The sequence below is a fragment of the Crocodylus siamensis genome, chromosome 5, assembly GCF_052110815.1.
Source record: "Crocodylus siamensis isolate JL-2025a chromosome 5, ASM5211081v1, whole genome shotgun sequence".
In the NCBI taxonomy this organism is placed as follows: Eukaryota; Metazoa; Chordata; order Crocodylia; family Crocodylidae; genus Crocodylus; species Crocodylus siamensis.
This window is the reverse complement of record NC_143399.1, coordinates 22980924-23002672: the sequence shown is the minus strand read 5'-3', so window position 1 is coordinate 23002672 and position 21749 is coordinate 22980924. Positions and strand designations below refer to the sequence as shown.

Below are 21749 nucleotides of genomic sequence, written 5' to 3'. Positions count from 1 at the left end.
CACCTCTGTGCAGTGACTGTTCAGATGCACACGCAATGCTCAGTTGGTATAAATAAAGCTATTTCACTCGGCACATCTGTTATTGGACCAACCTCCCCCACTGAAAACAGTCCAGAAGCTTTCACGGGCTGGAAGTGATTCATATCAGGTCTGAATCTGGCCAGTCATTTCTACTTGCTGTGATCTTATTGAGGGCACTGGGTCATAATGGGCTTAAGTAACTCTGAATTTAGCTGCACTCCCATGACGTATTGCAGTTCAGGTCTGAGCTTCTTGGCTTTTAGTGTTTCAGGATGAACTACAAACAACTGCATCTTTCTAATTTTAGCGTTTGTATAATGAATGAGCTTTAGCACCTGAACTGTAGTGTTTAGTGTAATAAGTAAATTACCCCCAGCAATTACTTTGAAGGAGGAAGTTTTAGTATTTTGAAGTGAACGGGCAAAACACACTGCAAATGAAATCCTCTTTATTCAGAAGCCAGTTATAATCCAGTAAGACACAATGTGAGTTTCCATATACAGAACTATTCATGTCTACCACTTCGATTTGCTGGGACTAGCACTCTTGAGTGCATTATGAAGAAAGTGCCAAGTTTTTTGTCTTTATCAGGACCATTTCAGACTCAGAGAACTTAATTCACTCAGGATCTTAACTTTAATGCAATCCAGAATCTACAAGGAAAAAGTCAGTAAAGTTAATGAAACAGTGAAATGCAGTAAGTTTGGTGTGGCAATCTGATAAACCACAACTGATATATATTCTTCTGGCTGATGTAGACTGAGATCATTGTGTAAGAAATACCACTGTCTTCTGGAGGGGAAGGCACCTGATCACGTATTTTGAATCCACTTCTGGCTGTCTTAAGAAAGCTCTTAGACCTCCAGCATTGACTCCTCTCATTTCTTGATTATTTATACAATGCCACAGATGGTGATGAGAACTAAGAACATAATGCAGTAGACCTTGCCTTGCCGCTCCCCCATCCAGTTAAAAAAAAGAGAAGCCTGATGTTATAGCTGCAAATGTACATTTACATCAAAAGGAATTTTCTTTGCCATTTTCATATTAACATGAGCTGTAAGAATGTAGAGTCTTAACTAGACCTTCACACGGGAATGTTCTTGCTGTTAATGACTCCATGCTGGAGTCATTTAAAAAGAAATGCAACATTTCCAGATCAAATATTAATTACATGCTAGCTAGAATCATATTTTTCAAAGAGAAAACTTCTAAACAAGAAGCTAGGCCTTTCTAAACCATCAGCAATATTAATTTGGGAGTTGAGGGATTATGAAAGGTAAATCACCACATAATTGTGAATTAGAAAAATACTGGCCTAGGTTGCATAAAAACCCCTATTAAATAAGTACTATAAGTTTACACTATGAAAATTCAGGGGCATTGTGCCTTAAAAAACCATAATGAATTAAATATCTTATTAATGATGTTCAGGTTGCTTTTTACAAATCACATACACGTACAGGAAGTCAGACAGCTGGACAATTTATACAGTATATTGGATTAAGATACACTTCGATACAAAATGTCCTTTTAAGTATTCTCTCACAGTAACTTCCTGAATATTGTAGCATTTTCATCCACAATTCCTGTTAACCTTTCTCTTTTAGGCTGGTTTGCTGTTAGCAGAGGTTCAATACCCTGAAGCCTGATACAGTAGGTGATTGTGATTGCCGTCTTGTGCATTCATTCCTCAGAACACCGGTTTAATCTCAGGGTGATTTATAGTAAGTGATTCGGGTTTCCAGTCTGGTTGAAAAAAGTGAATGTTGTAGGTCCGTGCCCAGTTCTCAAATACTCGTTTCTCTGTGATAAAACGATGATGACTGCCCTTTCGTCCCCGCTCATGTGAAATGTACATTGTACATTCATCAGGTCCAAAAGGTTCATAATAATGATAAGGTACTGAAAGATGATTAGGATCCCTGTGGAAGAAAGAAAATAGATGGAAGCCCATGATGTTCTTTTTACTGATTGAAAAAAGATGTTATCTCTAATAAGCTGATGGGTTCAAATCGTTTTTTGTCCCAGTTAAACTGCATTTCCAGCAGCTTGCCTTTCACTAGCTTATTTAAACAGTATTTGAATAAAGCAAAGCCTTTTCCCCCCATCCTCTTCCAGTTAACTAAATAACAATAGGAGTTCAAAAACAAGGCATGCTGCAGTGCTGAAGCATGATGCTTGAGCAAGATTTGTATCTAGTTTGTGACTGGTGAGAAGACCGGCAGAGGCATTCATGGTACAGAACAGGGGGAAAGGACCTGATCCTGGTCACTGAATTCTCTCACATCAGCTCCTGTGAACAGCCTTGATGCAGTAACCCAGAAGGTAATCACCCAATTTCATTACCGCCTCCCAGATATACCAAGATGATGGTATAACCTACTGATGCTCATTTGATAATCAAGTAGACCAAGCACACAAATTTATTATACTATCACCCATGTCATCTTTTTGACCTTGTGACTGCATTGACAAAACTCAGCAGAAAACTTATCCTATAGTACAGAGATGTCAAGTATATGGGTCATAGGCTGGATTGGATGTATGGAACCATATGATCTGGCCCTATATACTAACTACAGGGCCAGTCTGGATTGGGCCACGCCAAAGCCAGTGTGCAGCCATGCCAGCCCCCCCCGTACTGTGCGCAGCGTGTGCAGGCAGTTCAGCCCCATGTGCTATATGCAGCACATGCTGGCTCTGTGGTTTGCTGTGCACATGGCAACCAGGGCTGGCACAGGAGAGATGCCGCATGTAGTGCACAGGTTGGACCCAGTGATATGTGTGACACAGGGGGTCTGGGGCAAGGGCTGCACTCTGTGCACTGGACTGGACCCCCTGTACTGCCTGCAGTGTCAGGTCCAGGCTGCACATCGCAGGTAGTACGTGCCCTGTGCCATGTGCAGTGAGGCCCAAGGTATGCATGTGTTGCATATGGCATGCAGGTGGCACTCAGCACCATGAGCACTGCACAGGGGATCAGTCCAGCTATGGCCCATAGACAAGACTAGCAACCTTCCCCCAGCTCACGGGGATGGCTTGACACCCCTGCTATAACACAACACTTCATAAAGATTTTCTGCGTGAAGGAGCGATTTATTTGGGTCAAAGATCATTTTAACCCTTTTTAACTTGGCATTGATGGTGCCAGCTTTTGAAAAGTTGCTTATATTTAAGTTTAATGGCACGATAAATTTATTTTCCAGATGCCTTCCTTGTGTCTCTCTCGCTGTTGTTTTGAAAACTATACAGATTACCCTCTACACTGCTTTTACTATGAGTCTAGTTAAGTTGGCCTCACAAAAAAGCATCCAAATTAATGTAATTCTGGCAAATTAAAGAGGATGTTATTTGCACTTGTAGAAAAACAAGATCTAGGAATATTTTCTAGCCAACATGAACCCACCATGATGGTTCTATAGCCTGCCTAGCCCCTCCCGTTGGCTACCTATCCTGCACTGGCATAGCATTGCAACTTAGAGGAGCCTTGCCTTACCACTAAGTGGTAAACTGGCTCCTTGATACATTGCAGGAACATGCTGATGCAGAATCAGGGCTGCCAGTTGTAAACAAGGCTTTATTATTTTTAGAAAAAGAAAATATTCAGCCCTTGAATTTCATTTCAGTCAAATATTCAGAAATATCTATCTGCATTTTGTTTGAGGCCATTATTATTATTTTATACAATCTGTCATCTACAGAAGTATTTAATTTTTTTCTGACTTTTCATCCTCTATATTGCATGTATAGCAGTAATGTAAAAAATTGCTGCTGCTTTCCATTTATTCCTTAGATTAACATTTTAATTCAATCAATCTAGCTTTCTAATAACACAACCCTGAGATCAATCTTATACACAACCACAATAACTATACAATTACATTTTTGAAAATAAGATTGATTCTGAACTTATTGTACATAGCCACCCTGAAACTTAGAGAAATCTATTAATACATCTATATACGCACAGTTTTGAATTAAAAAATGGGGCTTATATATATATGTGTACCAAACATAGATTACTTATCTATCATCAAGTATAGAGTGCTAGATCTCAATTTTAAATTAATTTCACATGCTTTAAGTTTATTATAAAAGGTCCAAGATATTATAAAGGAAAACAGTCTCCTAGATGAATGTGTTTGTACCATTGCCATAAATCCAATACGTTATATTTTAATGTGATATTTAAATAAAAAGACTCACAATATATTTACAGGTATATGCCTTTGTTTTAGAGTATTGTTCCTTTCCATGAAGACTGATTTTACCCTGATTTCTCCAGTGTTGTATAATTCCATTTAAATCAGTAGAAATTCACAGGTATAAAATCAGTGCTGATAAGATCTGGCCCATGATATCCATACAATAAATGTACTTACTTTGGATTGCATTTGACTTAACTGCTGATGGGCAAATCATGCTATATTTGCTCTAGATTTGCCAAGCCTGGCTCTTCCTGGCCTCTTAAACTGTTGAAGGTTACATTATATTAAGGAAAGGTAGCCCATTTGGGATTAAGCTATGTTAGGACTGGATTAGGCAGAAATCCCATGCCTCCAGGGGGAAGATCTAAGCTATTAGGAACTGACCAGTCCCCGACTATTTAAAGGAGTTAATTCAAATGTATTATTCAGGGTTCTGAGTTAGGAACCCAAGAACTTGGAAAGGAAGAAGAAAGGAAGCTGGAACTCATCCATTGTATGTCCCCTTACTCTTTCCTTGCAAACATATAATCAGATTAATGTGGTGGGTCTTACTTTTTGCTTTGTTAGGGAGTTTCTATAGTAGGCCAAACTTCCTCATAGTAGGGCAGCCAGCTATAGCTGGCAAGGTCTATAACTTCTTGGCTTTTCTTTTAATAGGATTTAGATACCTAACATCAATGACCCTCTTTGTGAGGTTGGCTTTATAGCTACTGTATAGCTTAACAATACATTATTTTAGGCCCCAATCCAGGAAGTGACTCCAGTGGGACATCATAGGAACAGATATCTGCCCATGACATCATTTCCAGGATCAGTCTTTTACCCATTCTGTATAAAGTTAACAAGCAGAAATGGGTCTGAACCAAAACCATCTGCCTAAACCTGCCAAATTTAGGGGATGAGAACATCCAGATTTAGATTGGAATTTAGGGCTATAAACACAAAGGGGTCTTAAGCATAGCACTATAAAACCTGACTTTATCTTCTCCATACTGGAATTCAAAGCCTTGAGTTAGAGGCTGTGGCTGCTTATACAGTGCATAGGAAAAGAATTAGAAGCTTTGGTACCTATACAGTGCACCTAAGAATTAGATCTGCAAACAGCCAGTAAGATGGTGGGGGACTGGGTGGGAGACATTTAAACTAGCCAAAAGGGAATGCTGAGAAGGGAAGCAGGGTTTAGAGTTAAGCACCTAAGACCAGTCAATTTGTTTGCATGTATTTGGGAGGAGAGGAGGATGGCAGTCGTCTTCCCTCATTTTACCCAACAAATCCGTACTTAAAGCAGTCACCTAGTATGAGGGACTTAGCTAAGAGCCACCTCTGTCTCATTTGAAGCAAGGATTTGAAACTTGAGGTATGTAAAGTATCTCAGTGACTTAACCATCAAGCAAGTGGGTATTCTAAGAAGGTATCTCAGTCTCTCCTGTTAATGCTATTCCACTTTGCATTACATACATATTCATGGAGATGCCAGACCCAGGGTCTTACAGACAAAACCTCTAACCACCAAGCTATAGCCTCTCTCTGTATGAAGCTCAGTTTGGCTGCCATCCTCTAAAAACACTACTGAATCAGGCCCGGCAGGCAAAGGAGCTCTTAGGGTCTCCATCCTGGTGGGCTCTGGGCATGGACCAGCACTGTCCTGCCTATCAGGACTTGTGTGGTTTTGTGCACATCCCCTGCTAGAAGTGTAGATATTTTCTCAGAGGAGGCTGAAGAACCGATGGATTTCAAGCAACTCCTGAGTTAGATGGAACCAAAGCGAAGTGTCAGAGTATTAAAGTCTAAATTTAGGTGCCCACCATAGCAATTAGGCACTTAGATCTCTGTATGGATCTGCCTTTTTATACCTACTCTCTACTCCTCATCTGAATAACATACTACCATCCCAGCATGGAGTACCATCAGTTTCAAGGAAGTTAGATTTGAATCTGAACTGTGTGGCTTGGGTTACTAACATGAAACCCAAATTAACTGTACCATGTTATCTCCTAGCTCTGCAATTAACTTGTGTCACCAGAAAATGAAATGCATTAGTAATTTCTATGAGGAAATTGCTAGCCACATCATTTATTAGCATTAAAACAGATGCTATATTACTACTGACTGATACTGGACATTAATCAGTATTTTGTCAGTGTTAGCATGCATATTAATATCACAGCTGGGAGGAATCTGGGGAAGGCAGTTTGTAAAATATACTATATTTTCCAACTAATAGCCTGCCAGCGCTGTGACACAATAAGCACTTGTACCCAGTGTCAATCATTTACTCTTCACCACTTCAGTGCACATTTTTCCACAGATGGTATCCACCCACACAGGTACCTGAAAAATACAGCAAATTGTGTCTGTATTAAAAGGAACAAGGCAGAAAAACAAGGCCATCCCATATCCTGTTGCAGTCAACCTCTTGATTTACAAATTAAAATAGTTATAAATCAGGCTGATATGCACTTCCCCACTTCGGGTAAGTAATATATACGTTTTGAATGGTGAGTAAATTATCATTATTCTTTATTATCATGTCAAACAATGGATTTTGTGCCAGAGCTGTAAATATTTCTAGATTATTTTGCCTCCTCTTCCTAATGTCCTACTGCTCGTCTTATTTCTTATTGAGGACAGTTAAAATTGTTCCAAGCACCTATTACAACTTGCTTCTGACGATACAGATCCAAATCATGCATCCCTTACTCAGGAAATACTCCCACTTAGACCAAGGAGGATGGACTAAAAGAGATGGGGTCTCATGAATATTTGCCACATGTCTGGAAATATAATGCATAATTCCACCACATACAATTAAGCTACATAACATTTGCAAGGAGGCAGCTGGAAGTTGGGAGTGGGAGGTGGCAAGACCATCACATTTAGATGTGGTGGCCAAAGGAATAAATTACAGCACTTCTAACACAAATTTCCAAGCAAATTATCACAGGTAGGAAATGGCTTAGCTTCCAAAAAAAGGATCCTCTGTAGGAAAACAACATGCTTTTTTAACATGGCTCTGAACTGCCTCTGAAATTGGTCTGTAAAGATTTAGGGTCTTGTTATGCAATTACATTAATGGACAGAGTACACTCTGGGTGGGATGAACTCCATGGGGTCCGTGCAGAAGGCAGCAAATGGTATAGCACCATCCTCCCTCACCCAGCACTCTTTTGCAACTCACAGCTCAGGGAATTTGGGAATATTCTCCGTGATATTCTCCCTGATTTGATTGCCTTAAGCACCTGGTGGATGTTCTCTCTGGAGTTACTATTGCTAGAGGTAACACTAAGCCCCTGTGTCATTTCAACAGATAATACTGAGCAGCCCCAGGAGACGCAGGAACAGAAAAGGCAGCTGCTATGTTACCAAGCAAGGACCTTGGTAAGGATGACACTTCCTCATACTTTCGTAGGGCTGGAAGGGATCTCACGAACAGAGTCAATCTTATTTGTGCATTTATGGCCATCAAATATTCACAATAATCAAATCTACAATTCTACTTCCACTGCAACTGCCAACAAAAGCTAATAGTTCAGTTACATGCATAAATCACTCAAAAAACTATGGAGTGCTGGCACTAAGGCTGAAACCTTTTCATTCTGTAGCACAGATTCCTTCAGCTAGAATTCTTTTCCCTGCTCTGGTTTAAAGCAATTTGGTTAATGAACTTAAGCTAATAATTTTAACAGAATCAACTATGTGATATTCATGATACCTTTGAGATGCCCTTCACATTACAGATGTGATATTAATGTAGTTCCATGACAGTGATCACCCAGACTCATTACTCAACTAATTAATACTTAAGAAATAATGGGCCACAGTTACAGTTGTAAATTTGGTGGTATGCTAACTCTGAACAGAAATAAAAATTATACTTCACAAATCCCTCATATTTAATACTGATTATTTTGCTGAATATCAAAAACTGCATGCCTATCTGTATTTACCTGTATCAATATAGGAAACAGATCTTTTTACTGCACATTTGTACTGTACCTGAACTAGAATGTGTTATAAGTATACTACAGAAGCACAGCTTAGATGTCAAGATATTTCACAGCTCATTTCTATGAATCTTTGCTATAGCAATTTATGCAGGTTATCAGTTTCAGCTAACATACTGAATCACTTTTAGTAGTTTGTTAAAATGAATGTTGCTGCCCTGTCTTTGAAAATAAGCATCATGAAGTAGTTGCTAGAATATATTAGATTTTAATTAAAGAACTAAAGACAAACCAAGTGGTTCATGCTACAGTTACAAGAGCACCAGGTTCTTTTTCAAGGTGTTCTATGCGTGACCTTCCCCAGGCAAAGCCTCTGCAGTCTTACTAGGCACACTGAAGATATTTTAAATTTTGTTCATTAGGAAGCTGCATCTCCCCTTTACACAAGTAGGTAAATGAACCTTTGTGCTATAATTTGTTAATACCGGCTATAAACGTTAACTATGTATATCAATAGCAGTAAATATTATTTCTTGTGTTACAATTTACTATTATGCCATTTGGCTACAATGCATTAATTCTCATGAAGGTTTTACACATGTTCAAAGAAAGACTGTCTTGCTTTACGCTGAATTAAAGCATTATAAAGATTTATAACCGATGAAGGCATAAGGAACATTTTATTTACCACTGGAATACAACAATTTCTGGGCTAGGACAAGGCAGCCATTAAAATGGGTGCCAAAAACATTATCATTTTAGAGTAGGAAGTGCACAAGAATGTCTTATTGAAGTGATATGACAGAGAAGAAGCAGGCACTGTCAGCAGGAGTTATTTATGATGCCTGAGTCAGACTGTTTCCTTCAAGAGTTCCCAATGAAATCTGGGATCCCTGGTAGGGACAAGCCTTCCTTTCCTTTCCTTTCTCGTGCCCTTTTGACAAGGGATTTAGAAGAATTTGCAGATTCATTGGCATCTGACAGGGTCATGGCACGAGTGCTTCTGCTCTTACCTCAAACTTGCGACCTTTGGCCTGTCAATCACAAGTCTTAGCACTTGCACCATACCAACCCCAAGGACAGTCCAAGTTATAACATATGTCCTCAGTGCTTTTAGGAATTGAAACAAATTCTCCCCAAGCATAATTTGGTGTTATGTTCTTGTTTTGCATTTTGTGGGATCTTTAGTTCCTACCCTGAACAATTGCAAGGCCTTTAGCAGTTGCTTTTCAAGGCTCAAGGAATTAAAAACGATAAAAGCAGCCTTGACAATGAATATAATGAGCCAAGCTCTCTCTGAAACCTTGCTTTTATTGCAAAGTTGAATGATATGTCATTATAAAATAGACTTCACTAAGATAAAAAAGTTTGCTGTGGAAACGTCAGAGAAAAAACAATACTTGGAATGGGGAGTGTGCCAACTTGAGCAAGTAATGAAATGCTGTACTGGACCCATTTGGTTGTAAGCCCCGAGAATATGGTCTTTGTCTTGTAAAACAGATCAATAACAGACCTTTTTTTCCCTAGCATGATACCTCTGAAGGGTTAACTCCCAGTACTGGTAAATTTTCCAAAACAACAATTATGCTCCTCCCAACCTGCCAAAAATCACTGTGTGCCTGCAAAACTACATCTCTGTTTACAAAATGGGGAGCAAACACTTTTAACAATTCACTTTGCAAATTCAGATTTTGTAGGGCCAGGTTAGGGCTCCCTTGTTCCAGGCTTTTTGTGATGGGGGAAATAAGGGTCTTAATTAGGGCTGCTGAAAAGTTGAATTTAGAAACTAGACAAATTAGTTTCCTACCTTCACTGGTAGAAAAAATATCCCTTCAGAAATAATTCACTTTATTTAAGACTGATATTTTCTCTTGTTTTTTCCAGATTAATTTCATGCCAATTATTGCATTACTCTTAGCTGATAAATATTCAGAGGCTAAAAGAAAGCCAAAAGATGGATTAATTCTCCCTCAGTATGAACAAAAATTTTTAATATTTTATATAACATAATTAAATGCTGTTTGTTGTTTTCAGAACCAGATCTTGGGATGTGTTAATTAATTGCTTTGAGAGGACTGCAGACATGTTTCATGAATAAAAATTAAAGATTCAGATATGTATCTACAATGTTCACCCTTGCTGGCTAATATGCTTCCTGAATAAATCTTACCTGCAGAAATCCGGTGGCACCATGCCATAAACATTTATCCTGTCACAGAGCTCAACTGCGATACTCATCGTGAACCATCCCGTGCTAAGCCAAGTGTTGGATATCTTCCTGAAAGCAAAGACATAATTAAGTTTCCAGGGTGACAAATACTCTTGAGATATCTGAAGTAATTTCTGGGCAGTTTTTTTTCCAGTCTTGGGAAAGGCAATGAAAATTAGGCAACGAAAGACTACTCATTCATCACTTAATGAGTACCTTTGTGTCCTTTCTGTCAGTGGACTAATATATTTGTTGTCATTAATTTTGGACACTGTCACGTTAATAGTTAGCTGAACTTTTTGTTAAGTTTACCTTAGTTAACTATAGACTATGTCATTCTGATCCCTTATGATTTCTGCTATACTGGAAATAATATAGCTACGTGTATTCTAGATACAAGGACCATGTTCTGGTGCAGTAGCTACCTCCCTGAGCCACACTCCTAACTTCCTGCTCTTCGGGCCCTACATATTGTCCCCTCTTGAAGAGGTGGAGGGAGCCACTACAGTGCCTAGCATATAGCCTGGTGGTCAGAGCCCCTTGCTAGGAAGTGGGAGATGTATGTTTAAAGCCCCTTCAGCTTGTACGCTCATTGTCTGATGAGCATAAGACCTACACATACACTAATCACTGGTCTCTTGGGCTAAAAGGTGAAAGGGAACTTGTTTGCAACTAATACTGAGTTATGCACAATCCTCAGAGGTGGGAGGAAGGTGCTAAAGTTACCCCAAAAGCCAATGACATGGCCATGCTCTTCCTTTGGCCCCATAAGTTTTGTGCTTTTGGCTACCCAGTGGGCCAGGAAATGTGGAAGAATGCCTCCCCCAGTGTAATCAATAGCTTGGTGGTCAAAGCACTTTGCTGACAAGGAGAGATGAGAGTTCAAATCCCTTCAGGACCTAGGACTCAAGGTCTCTGACTTCCTGGACAGGTGCTCCTGCTACAAGTATCACTACCAGCAGAGGGCTCGTGTACTTCATAGTTCAGATACATGCTGCCCTTTGAATCCTGACATAAAGAAAGCACCTTTTTCACAGCCCTGAGTGAGACCCCTAAGCTCTGAAGAGCAGTAGGAAATCAGACACAACCTCTGTTTCCTATTGCTACCTGTAGGCACCTTCCTACAGAGCAAGAGGTGATCTGGGTCACACCTGGGAAACATCTAGGTCTCACTGTAGTCCTGTACAGTCTCAGTTCCTAACCTGTTGCTTCAGATCACCCTCCGGGGTCAGACGCTCACATTTTATTGCAGCCCCTAAAGAAGGTGAGCTAGAATCTCGGCCTGAACTCCTCAGGGCCAACATTGCTCTCTCACTATCCATGTATATGCAGCACCTAACACAATGGGGCCCTGATCTCAGTTGGAGTATGACGGATAACAGTAATAAAATGTAATTTCCAGATCAGCAGTGACTAAGTGGAGAGGGAAGGGACAAGAACTCATAGAGAAGGATTGCTTTTGAGATGCGAGAGGTTTAGTCAAGATCCCCTCCCCACCCCCAAGCATCTAGTCTGCTCAGAACACCCAGCTGGGCTTGGCCATTTTAGGTTAGACACAATTATTTTGCTAGTTACTCTGACATAGTTTCAATAAATAGGAAAATAATGGGCTATAACAAACTAATTGAAAAGGCAAACAATGGAAATAAAGAAGTTAAATGTGAAAAGTTGAACAAGCACCATTCTAGCTTCCTTAACTGCTTCAAATGCCAACACTGCAAGATGACAGTGTAGAAGCAGGGTTACATTGTCTTGCCTTTTCACAGAATATTTCAACAAGATTCAAACAAAAGAATGTCTACTGTTTTTACACCTAATCAGCTGTAATGAAAGAATATGAAGAGCTGTCATGTGCTTATTAGGGAGAATTATCAGATATTCTTTTATATGATGAACTAACACACTGTGCTGATAATTCTGTAGTGCACACTAAATTACAATTAAAGGCCTTTATGCTCCACCAAAATCTCGTTTATAATCTCTATGGAAATATTCTTCCTGCAGTTATTTCATTTATGCTTCCTTTATCTAATTACAGTAATATTGGTTCTGAATCATATTTTCCTAATGTCCCCATATTCAATTATAAAGTTATTTCAAGTACAGTTACTTTGCAATATCAACTATATTACTCTGGAGTCTTTGTCATTCACTGGACTACTTAATTGGTGATGTTTTTTGGAAGGGTTTCCTTTAGTTTTTAAATCTGCCCTTTTTATAACCATAATGCATACAATTACTTCTTTTCTTGTAACAGCAAAAGCAGAATATATGCCTTAATTATTGCAACCTTGCATTTAGATTTGTTCCCTTCCTCCACCATCACCATTTTTCTGTAGATAATCACTGAAAAGTGTTCAGTAAAAGAGAAATTATAATAGAGAACATTCCAGGTTGTTCAATGTTTTTCTTGCCCCCACAGCTCTGTAAATTGTCTTTTTCTACAAATTTCTTGTACTCATGTTTCCTTTCATCTTCCTTTCCTTTTACTGTGCTGCCTATTCATTTATTTTCATCTCTCGTTTTAACCTTCTTAGTCCTTCAAGTATGTCATACGTGCCCTCTGAAGGAGCATTTCTTTAAAGGAATATTTCTGCTACAGCGCAGTGTGTACACTCTTCTATCCAAAGAACCTGTTTGTAAGACTGAATTGCATAAGGATCTAAGTGCCCTTGATTCGTATTGGGACTTGACTTTATTCAGGACTGGGCCTAAAATACACTTAGTTATAGTGTAATTAAAATCTAAACTTCCCTCTGTGCCTTTCAGGAGATGGGTCGTCTGAAGGCCATTGCAGAAGTGCGAAGCCCTGACCTCACTGCACAGCCTCATACGGCTTGCTCAAATCACTCCCACGTACCAGAGCAGTAACTACATACCTGATACTCCCACAAGTTTTATAGGTTGAAATCGGAGAAGATTATAACTCCCCTTCCATTATAAGTCCCCCTCCCCTTCTTTGCTCTGGGTGAACAGATTAGGAGAAAGAAGTGACTTCACTACGCTGGTAGTATCCCTGCTGCTATCATTCCTCACAACCGTAGATGGGGCGGAAAGGGGGAAAGAGTCCCCACCACCACATCCCAGGCAAAGTTGAGGGGACTTTACTACATGGTTAATGTTTGTAGAGCAATGGTGCACACAGACCTCTGCAACATGGTGGGCTGCCAGGCCAGGATCAACGCTTTGTAATCACATGAGGCCCTGAGCACCTTCGTGATGTTTTCAATTAAATGTTAGCTGGTGGGGATGCATGGCAGTTCATGAGAAACTCTCAGGGTTGACAGTGATCCTTTGCTTCAGAGGCGATAAAGATAGAGACAGTGTGGGAGGGACAAGCCTTGGAGGGCTATGCTGAAACCCCACTGCAGGATGGATTCAGATACCTCAGAGGGGTGCTAACTATGGCAAGGGTGGTTAGGGCTAGAAGACTCCCTGCTGCTTTGTTCTTGTAATCCTCCACCTTGTAGGCTGGACTCATAAAGATCGGGCATGGAGAACTCTCTCTCAACTTCGCTATTAATGTCTTACTTGTATTATGGCAGACCCAAGGAGCCCTGATGGGCCACAGTCACGTTGTCCCAGGCTAGGAACAAACAGAGCCAGGAGATAGTCCTTTCAGCCAACAAAGTGCAATAGTCTCCTATGGAGGAGCTCTGGTTGTGTCCTGGAGCCTGAAAGACTGAAAGGCATGCCCCCCCAACACCATGTCCAGGTTTGGGCTTGAACTCTGCATGCAGTTTATGGTTGGGTAAACGACACTTCCTCAAGACTTACAGCATTGTAAACTCAGCTCTTCATTTGTATTAAGTGGGGACTCTTATACTGCTTTTAATTATGCCTATTTAATACATAAAAGCATTCATTCATTTAAAATAATACATCTGGGGCTTTTTCCTTTAGACAATAGCTTAAATACCCTTTTTTTTACATTATACATAACAAAGTTCTTGCATTGCATTGGGTCACTTATTAAAAATGTGATTTGTAAGTCTGTAAATAACACAGTTTCATAAAGATGTAACTATCATAACAACTCCCCTTTTCCCAGTTGGAAGTGTAAGATGAGCTATTCAGAAGCATCTAATGTATGAATAATGTGTATTTGTTTTACAAGAAGCTTTACAGCTCCAGTGTTCCAAGAATGCTTAAATTCAATAAACAGCCATTATAATTCACAGAACAGTGGCATTTCCTCTATAGGAAAGCATAACCTATCAATTTTGATTTTTCAAAACCAGTAAAAAACTGCTTTCAGGTATATTCCCCCAAAGTGAGATTTAACCACCATTTCTACCTCTCTGTTGTTTGTTTTTGTAATGTTCTTCCTTGGTTGCATATTGCCTGGTCCATTTTTATATTAAAATTTGATGGGGAAATATTCAATACATATTATTTGGATGTACATTTTTTACTTAAGTTACAAAGAGTAAGTGTTATTTGGCATGCAAAATCATATTACAACTAATAAGACAAGCACATTTAATGGGTGCAATGTTCCCTTTGATTTGATCTGAAGCTGATAAAAACAAACTACATTGTCCTTCAGCTGTAGAAATTGCCTTCAAATATACCTGTGTAGGTTTTCTCACCTGTCTTTGCCAGTTTCCCGCTTGAACAGGTCATCAAACTGAAGCATCTTGTGCCGAGAAATCATATATACTTTTAACTGAGGTAGTATTTGGTTCATCAGTTGCAGATTATTGTAAACCAAACCTTTTCCATCTCTCCTCATGTAGCTGCTGGGACCCCAGAAGATAAACACAGTACCTTGGCTCATATTTAACAGTTCATTGCGATTTCGTAGAATTCTCTGGATACTAGAGTGCGCAATGACTCGGAGGCTAGTTTTGTTCCCAACATCTTTTCCATAACCTCGAGTGGGCGCATCATTCATTCGTATGACACACTCAGTCTGGTCAATTTTGTTGCCCTGTTTGCTTCCCAGGAGGTGTCCAGAACTGGTTACTAGTGCACAACTCTTGCAGTGCATTTTTAGAGGCTGCAAAATATACATATAACTTCAAATCAATTACATTTTTCCGTTTTGTAGAAAATGAACAAACTAATATTAATACATTTGAGTGTAGAGATCATAAAACACTCTAGAAATACCTCTCACAGCTGTCCTGCCAGGTATCTAAACCCAGTTTATATACCCATTTGACAGATAGGGAGCTGAGGCACTGCCTGGTTACATGCTAGATCTACAAAGGGACTTGACTGCTTATTATAGCAGGCCTGTAAGTCCAAAATGTCAGTCCTCTGCTCAGTTGCTGCTTAACCCTGGAAGTGCCTGAAGTCTGTAGGCACCGAAGTGTCCAATCATAAATTTCCTTACGTGCCTCAAGTTTCTCTCAGCCTCTCTAGTGCCTACAGGGCTCAGTCTGGTAGGTGTTCCCAGGACCTTCCTAATGGCTCCGGCTCTGCACAGAAGATGGGGTTGGGGTGTAAGGACTGGAATCCAGGCTCCTCGCAAAGAATGTAGTAACCATTAAACTACAGAATCCAGCACAATCTCTCTTCTCCTCCCTGGCCCAATTAATATTCCTTGTCTTCAGTGCATAGAGTTAGTCACAGACTGAGAATTAGTGCTTTGAACTTTCTCTAGATTGTTTTTCAAACCAGTCATCTTCAAAAGATATACAGTAAAAAAGAGAAAGGAAATGTCCATATAATGTGTGCTAATAAGGCAAGATAAGAGAGAAGGGGAAACAAACTTAGATGAAAATTAAAAGTACCTTCTAAATCAGATTAAGAGACACTTCTGCCATTAGTAGAGGTACGTAAATATATTTTAGCCCTTTGATTAACATGAGAATTAAGGAGGAGAAATACAGAACGCTCATGATAATGGACTTCATGGCATCTATCAGGATGCAGCAAGTTCCTATTTGTGGTACAGTGAACCAAGAGGTAAAGACTGTTTCATGATGTGGCCATGAAGTGGATTTTAGAGAACAATGATGCCTTGCAATATCACTCACATTTTAAAGAACAGTTCTAAATGATCTCTCTTCTGTGTGTATCTCCTTCAACTTACTGTGCTACTTTTGGTCCTTTGTTTCTCAGACTTCTGGCAGACATTACACTTAAGACAACCAGTTAATTGTAACTTTAATAGTAACCTGGCCCCATGTTCAGGCAATTAGTGGTGTGATAAAATGGGAAATAAGACAAAAAATGATTCCACAAAAAATGTGTAATAATTTTGCAGCTGGTTTCGTTTGTGTCCTAAATTAAACATGTGACAGGATCCCTGCCATGCAGCCTTATGCTGACTGCATGGCAGGGTTTTGGGACAGGTCCTTGTGTGGCCTAGGGCTGGCTGTCAGTCTTAGCCCTGGGATTGCACCAGAGTCTCAAACTCCCCTAGTACGATTCTGGTGCTGAGATCACAATTGGCAGATGGTTGGTCTCAGCCTGGGACTGCACCAGAGTCTCCAACTGGTTCCAATGTGGTCGTGGAACCGAGACTGACAACCAGCTAATTGTCAGTCCCACCCCCAGGACACACCAGTTCACTGGGCACCCGGCTTTCTACTTGCTGGTGGGGGCTGGGATCATGACCCCGGGCTCCCTACACTGGCAAATAGTAATGGTGCAAGTAGAATCTGATCCCTGATCCCAAAATGTTGTGTCCTCCCATGGCAAGAGACACAACTGTTGGGATCATTGTTGGGATCACTGCACCATTAACACATGCAGTGGCCAAAGGACATAATCCTGGCCTTGCATTGTCCCACCTCTTACTCTATGTTTCTGCAAGGAAACTAAATACACCTATGTAGCAAGATCTCTGGCCCAAGATGCTAAGAGCAGAAAAAAGTATTTTGGTCTAGGAAAAATGTTTCTGGACCTTCATCTATGAGAATTTCCATCAGATTCCCAAAGGTCCAGTGTGAGGTCTTTCTATTTTGGTCTGTATAACACTAAAAAGACAATTATACATCTTTCTGGATTTTTTTTGAAAGTTCTTCTGGGCATTGAGCACAATTTGATTCCTTTATTTAAATCTTGTACAAGAGCTCAGATACTCTATCTGAAAATAGGTATTCTAGAATTCAATAAATAAATTCTATTAACTACATCTTAAATTTTTGCAAGAAGTAAGCAAATTCTCTAGGCATTGAAGTATCAGTTAGGAACTAATTTACCCTTGTAACCACAGAGCTGTATGAAACAGCACTGAAAACAAATGCATTTTTTGAATGGTGAAAGAAAATTCATAGTAAGTGGGGCCAATAAAATGACAATAATGTTAACTGTAACATTACATTTGACAACCATACATAGGAACATTGTGTAAAATACTGATTCATTAATGGAGTGAAAGCCATTGTTTCAGAACTAAGATTGCAAATGAGTTTTTATTTAAAGCCAAATTTCAGCCCCATCTTTTACATGCCTCATTTCAAAAAATATTTTTTTTCTACCAAATAATGTGCAATTCAGACAAAGTGATCCTTAATTTTAAGACTTTAAGAATAAAGCTGCTGAATATCATTTTAGGTTTCTACTGGTCTGTTACGTCTTAGAAAGAAGTAAAAAAAAAAAGGAGGGGGAAGAACTTGAAAGGGAGAGAGAAGCAACTGGAATCACCCTTTGTTGAAGCATTGCGCCAGGAACAAAAATGGTGCTGATTAAACTCAAATGACCAAAGTCACTACAAAATTCTTTGGCATCTCTACTAAGGAATATCAGCTCTGGTGTTATTAGTGTAGCTCATTATGTAAATGCTGTGCACCTTCAAGGCCTATTTAAGAATAGAAAGAGGAATGGATTAATGAGCCCTACTACCATCACCACTTCCTGCAGAACTCAGCCAGCCAAGAGGACAGGATGACAAAGCTTCCTTATCGAGCCTCTGTCAATCCCCAGTCCCAGGGGAAAAATATGAAAATTGCCCCCCAGGATCCTTATTAAGACCCTTATTATTGAAGACACACAGCAGTGCTTCATGATGTGCAGCCTTTCACAATCAGTAAGGTGAACAAACATGTCACCAATATGAAAAAGGGCTGCCCTAAGGTTAATATATGGGAGGCAGACAGTTAATGTTATCCTTCTCAAGCAACCCTCTCTCCCCCACCAACTGTCCTAACTCTGCAACCCCAGCACTGGCCTAGGGATAGAGATCCTGCTGGAAGCATTCAGGGCTACCAGGTACTTCTGAGCATAGACCATAACAGCAAGTGTTAGGATCAGATCTATAGGTAAGTTTTGGGATCAGATTCTACCTTATTTTTGAAAGAACCATCTCTGGGGTCCTGGTGGCAGAATCTGGCTCACCGTGCCTGAGCCACAGAGTGGCTTCCTTTTTAAGGCTATCCACATCCGCATAAAAGCCTTTTACAAGCTCCTAATCAGACATAAAGCATGCTGAAGAACCATTTACCACTTCTGATCCTGCAAGATAATTCAGGCATTAGGTGTCCATCGATTTCAACAGGAGCTACGTGCCTAAATACCTTGAAGCACATGAGCCTTAGTGCCTCAGCAGAAGGGCTCAGCAGACTCAGGCCTCGTCAATCCTTGTAGCAGCAATTGCCCATGTCATTAGACACTGGACTAGCGTCTTTCTCTGTCATTAGACAGAGAGCATGTCTCCATATATAACTCTCAGATGTGCGTCAGAATAGAGCAGAAGTTATTGCAGTGACATATTATCACACTTAGCATCAGAGACATGTATATACGAAACAAATTATTAAATCAATGTTCTGTGGTGCACATCTTTAATACTTTACAGCAGTGGCTGGCAACCTTTTCAAGCTGCAAGCTGGAACAACTGCCGCTGGTGTGACACGGGCTGCATAGCTTCAGTGCCATATCAGCAACAGGGTGGCTTTCTCTGTACCTGTGCCAGGGCTATGCAGCTGGGAGCTGTGCCCACACTACTGATGCTTCTCCTGGCCCCCCACTGCCTGGCTACAACGTCAGCACAGCTTCCAACCAATGGGCAGCTGTACTGGGACTAGGGCTGGGCTGCGTCCACACTCCCGCTGCTTCTCCCTGTACCCCCACACCCCTGTTCCCGATTGTGGTGGAGACACTGCTGGAAGCTGTCTGACCCCAGTGCAAGTTCCCACTGGCTGGAAATTGTGCCCATGCTGAAGCTGGTGGAGGAGGGGAGAAGGTGGTGGTGTGGGCACAGCTCAAAGTTGCCCAGCCCTAATGTATGCACACACACAGGCAAAGCCCTCTGGCTCTGTAGGCTGGATACAGCTCATGGGCCTTATGCTACCAACCCCTGTTCTACAGGTTAAGAAGGCAGGAGGGAGGCTGGCATCACCGTAGATTGGAGTCAAGATTGCTTGGATGCCCTGTTTGAGAAGTTCTGGGTTTCTTGGAATGCAACACATATTCAAACTGCTAAAACATGGCTGTAATCTGAACGTAATGAAGGTTTTATGTGAGAATATTCTATGAAATATGACTTATTTGATTATGCATACTTTAATTAAAACAAAGCAACTGTTTATGGAGGATTATTTTTTTTAATTGCCAGCAAATTGTCCCTTATTCCTATCTTTCCCACAAAACTAAGCCATTTTCATTCACACGTATGCATTACTATAATCCAGAGAAACCTAATGATATGGGTAGAAATATTCATGCTTTGTGAACTAAGGTTCCTAATGCAGTATTTACATGTATTTTCCTTTAAGCTTTCATCTGCCACTTTGATGAATTACTTACCAAAAGGCACTAAGGTGAACTTGCTGCTCTAGCACCATGCTTGGGAAAGCAAGATGAAGTGCTAATGAGGTTAAAGAAAATGTAGTCAGCACCAATGTTAACTCATATAAGTTGGAATATTTACATAGCAAGACATTTTCACCTAAAACAATCTCTGCTGCTTTCTTGCCTACTGAGCTACAACTTATTTGTTTCTTTTGAAAATCTGCCAAAAAACCCATCAATTGTAAGGAAACATGGGCAACCATGAAAACTTTTTTTTTAAAGAGAGAAATGTCAACGTTCACAAAAATCTGTTACTGCCCCTCTCTGACATACCTGCTCCAGTTTTCCCCAGTAAATTACTATATTTACTTCAATCTAAGATGACCCTGAATTTAAGATGAGCCCACCCTAATAAGTTTCTACACATGGAAAATGTATAAATGTTATAATTTTCCATGTATAGAATCTATTTACTAGAGGGTTGTCTTTAATTTATCCCCTACCCCCCCGCCCCACTGCTGCAAGAGGGGCAGGCAGTGAGGGATGGCCAAGACCAAGTAGCTTGCCCCCTGCTTCTGTCTGGCCCCCTGCCACCTCTGCCCCCTCCCTGCACCCCTGCAGCCTCAGGCCCCCACATCCCCCGAGCCTCTGCTCCCTACCCTATCCCCAGCGTCTACTCCCCCCTGGTCCTTGCCCACCAGCCTCTGCTCTCCCCCTTCCCTTCCAGCCTCAGCTTTCCCCTCCTCTTCCCCTCTTGCCTCTGCTCCAGGTAAAGACTGGAGCCTGAGCCACAGCAGCCACGTGCCACCCCTCAACACTCAATTCTAAGACCAGGGGCTTTCTTCCCCATGTTAAATTGGGGGTGAGGGGGAGGACCTTGGGGAGGACCTTGTCTTAGAATCAATCAAATACGGTACTTGTAAAAAAACCTCCATTACATAACATTCATTGATTTGACAGTTACTTCCTGAACTGCACAAAGAGGTAAGAGTATTCTGCAAGCAACTCTGATACACTTCACCAAGAATTTTATTTATTCCCAAACTATACCTATGGAATGTGGCCCCCAAAGGTGTGATTCTAGGTAAATCTACAGCAATGACATACCATATTTTGGATGCCAGTTGTTTTCAGTACCTTAGCACAGATAGCCAAAAGGGTATGTGAGTGTATTTTGCTAACATTTTTTCAGTGGAAGGCACTGGTTGTAAAAACTGTCACCTCCTTAAGCAATAATAATAGAAGAGCAAGACATTTCCTTGGGATTGATGACCAGATGGGAGAAGCTGGTGGCCTGAGAGACAGCTACAGGCCATTAAACCCAGGTAGTCATTAATTCCATGGAATGCCCTCTGTTAAGGTAATTATTACTGTTATATGTGGAAAATCCTTAAAAAAGGCCATTCCCAGACATATGCATTATGTTTTAAGAAGGCAGTGCAGATTTATGAACCATTAACATCATCTTAAGACACATCTTTTGAGATGCATACTGAAAAAATATGTAGGCTAAGGGGCATGCAGCTAGGAGATGTTTTTACCCATTATTTTGAAAGAGCATATGTAATGCATAATCAAGTAGTTAACATATTTAACTGCAACTCTCCTCACCAATTGTGAGCTCGTAGGTTGTTAAGCTTTTCCAGCTGAGATACAGAAAGTATGCTGTGCATTCAG

General features: G+C 40.5%; 1 protein-coding gene across 1 annotated transcript in view; it reads right to left on the bottom strand.

The window, feature by feature from the left end:
• Positions 1 to 458: 458 nt before the first annotated feature.
• Positions 459 to 21749, bottom strand: part of ST6GALNAC5 (ST6 N-acetylgalactosaminide alpha-2,6-sialyltransferase 5) — a 108638-nt gene continuing 87347 nt past the window's right edge. Inside the window, exons 3-5 of the mRNA XM_090048870.1 lie at positions 14978 to 15387; positions 10347 to 10454; positions 459 to 1946 (exon numbers count right to left, since the gene is read on the bottom strand). Of these exons, the coding sequence (XP_089904996.1) occupies positions 1715 to 1946; positions 10347 to 10454; positions 14978 to 15387 (750 nt within the window). The 3' untranslated portion in view covers positions 459 to 1714. The remainder of the gene's footprint in view (positions 1947 to 10346; positions 10455 to 14977; positions 15388 to 21749) is intronic.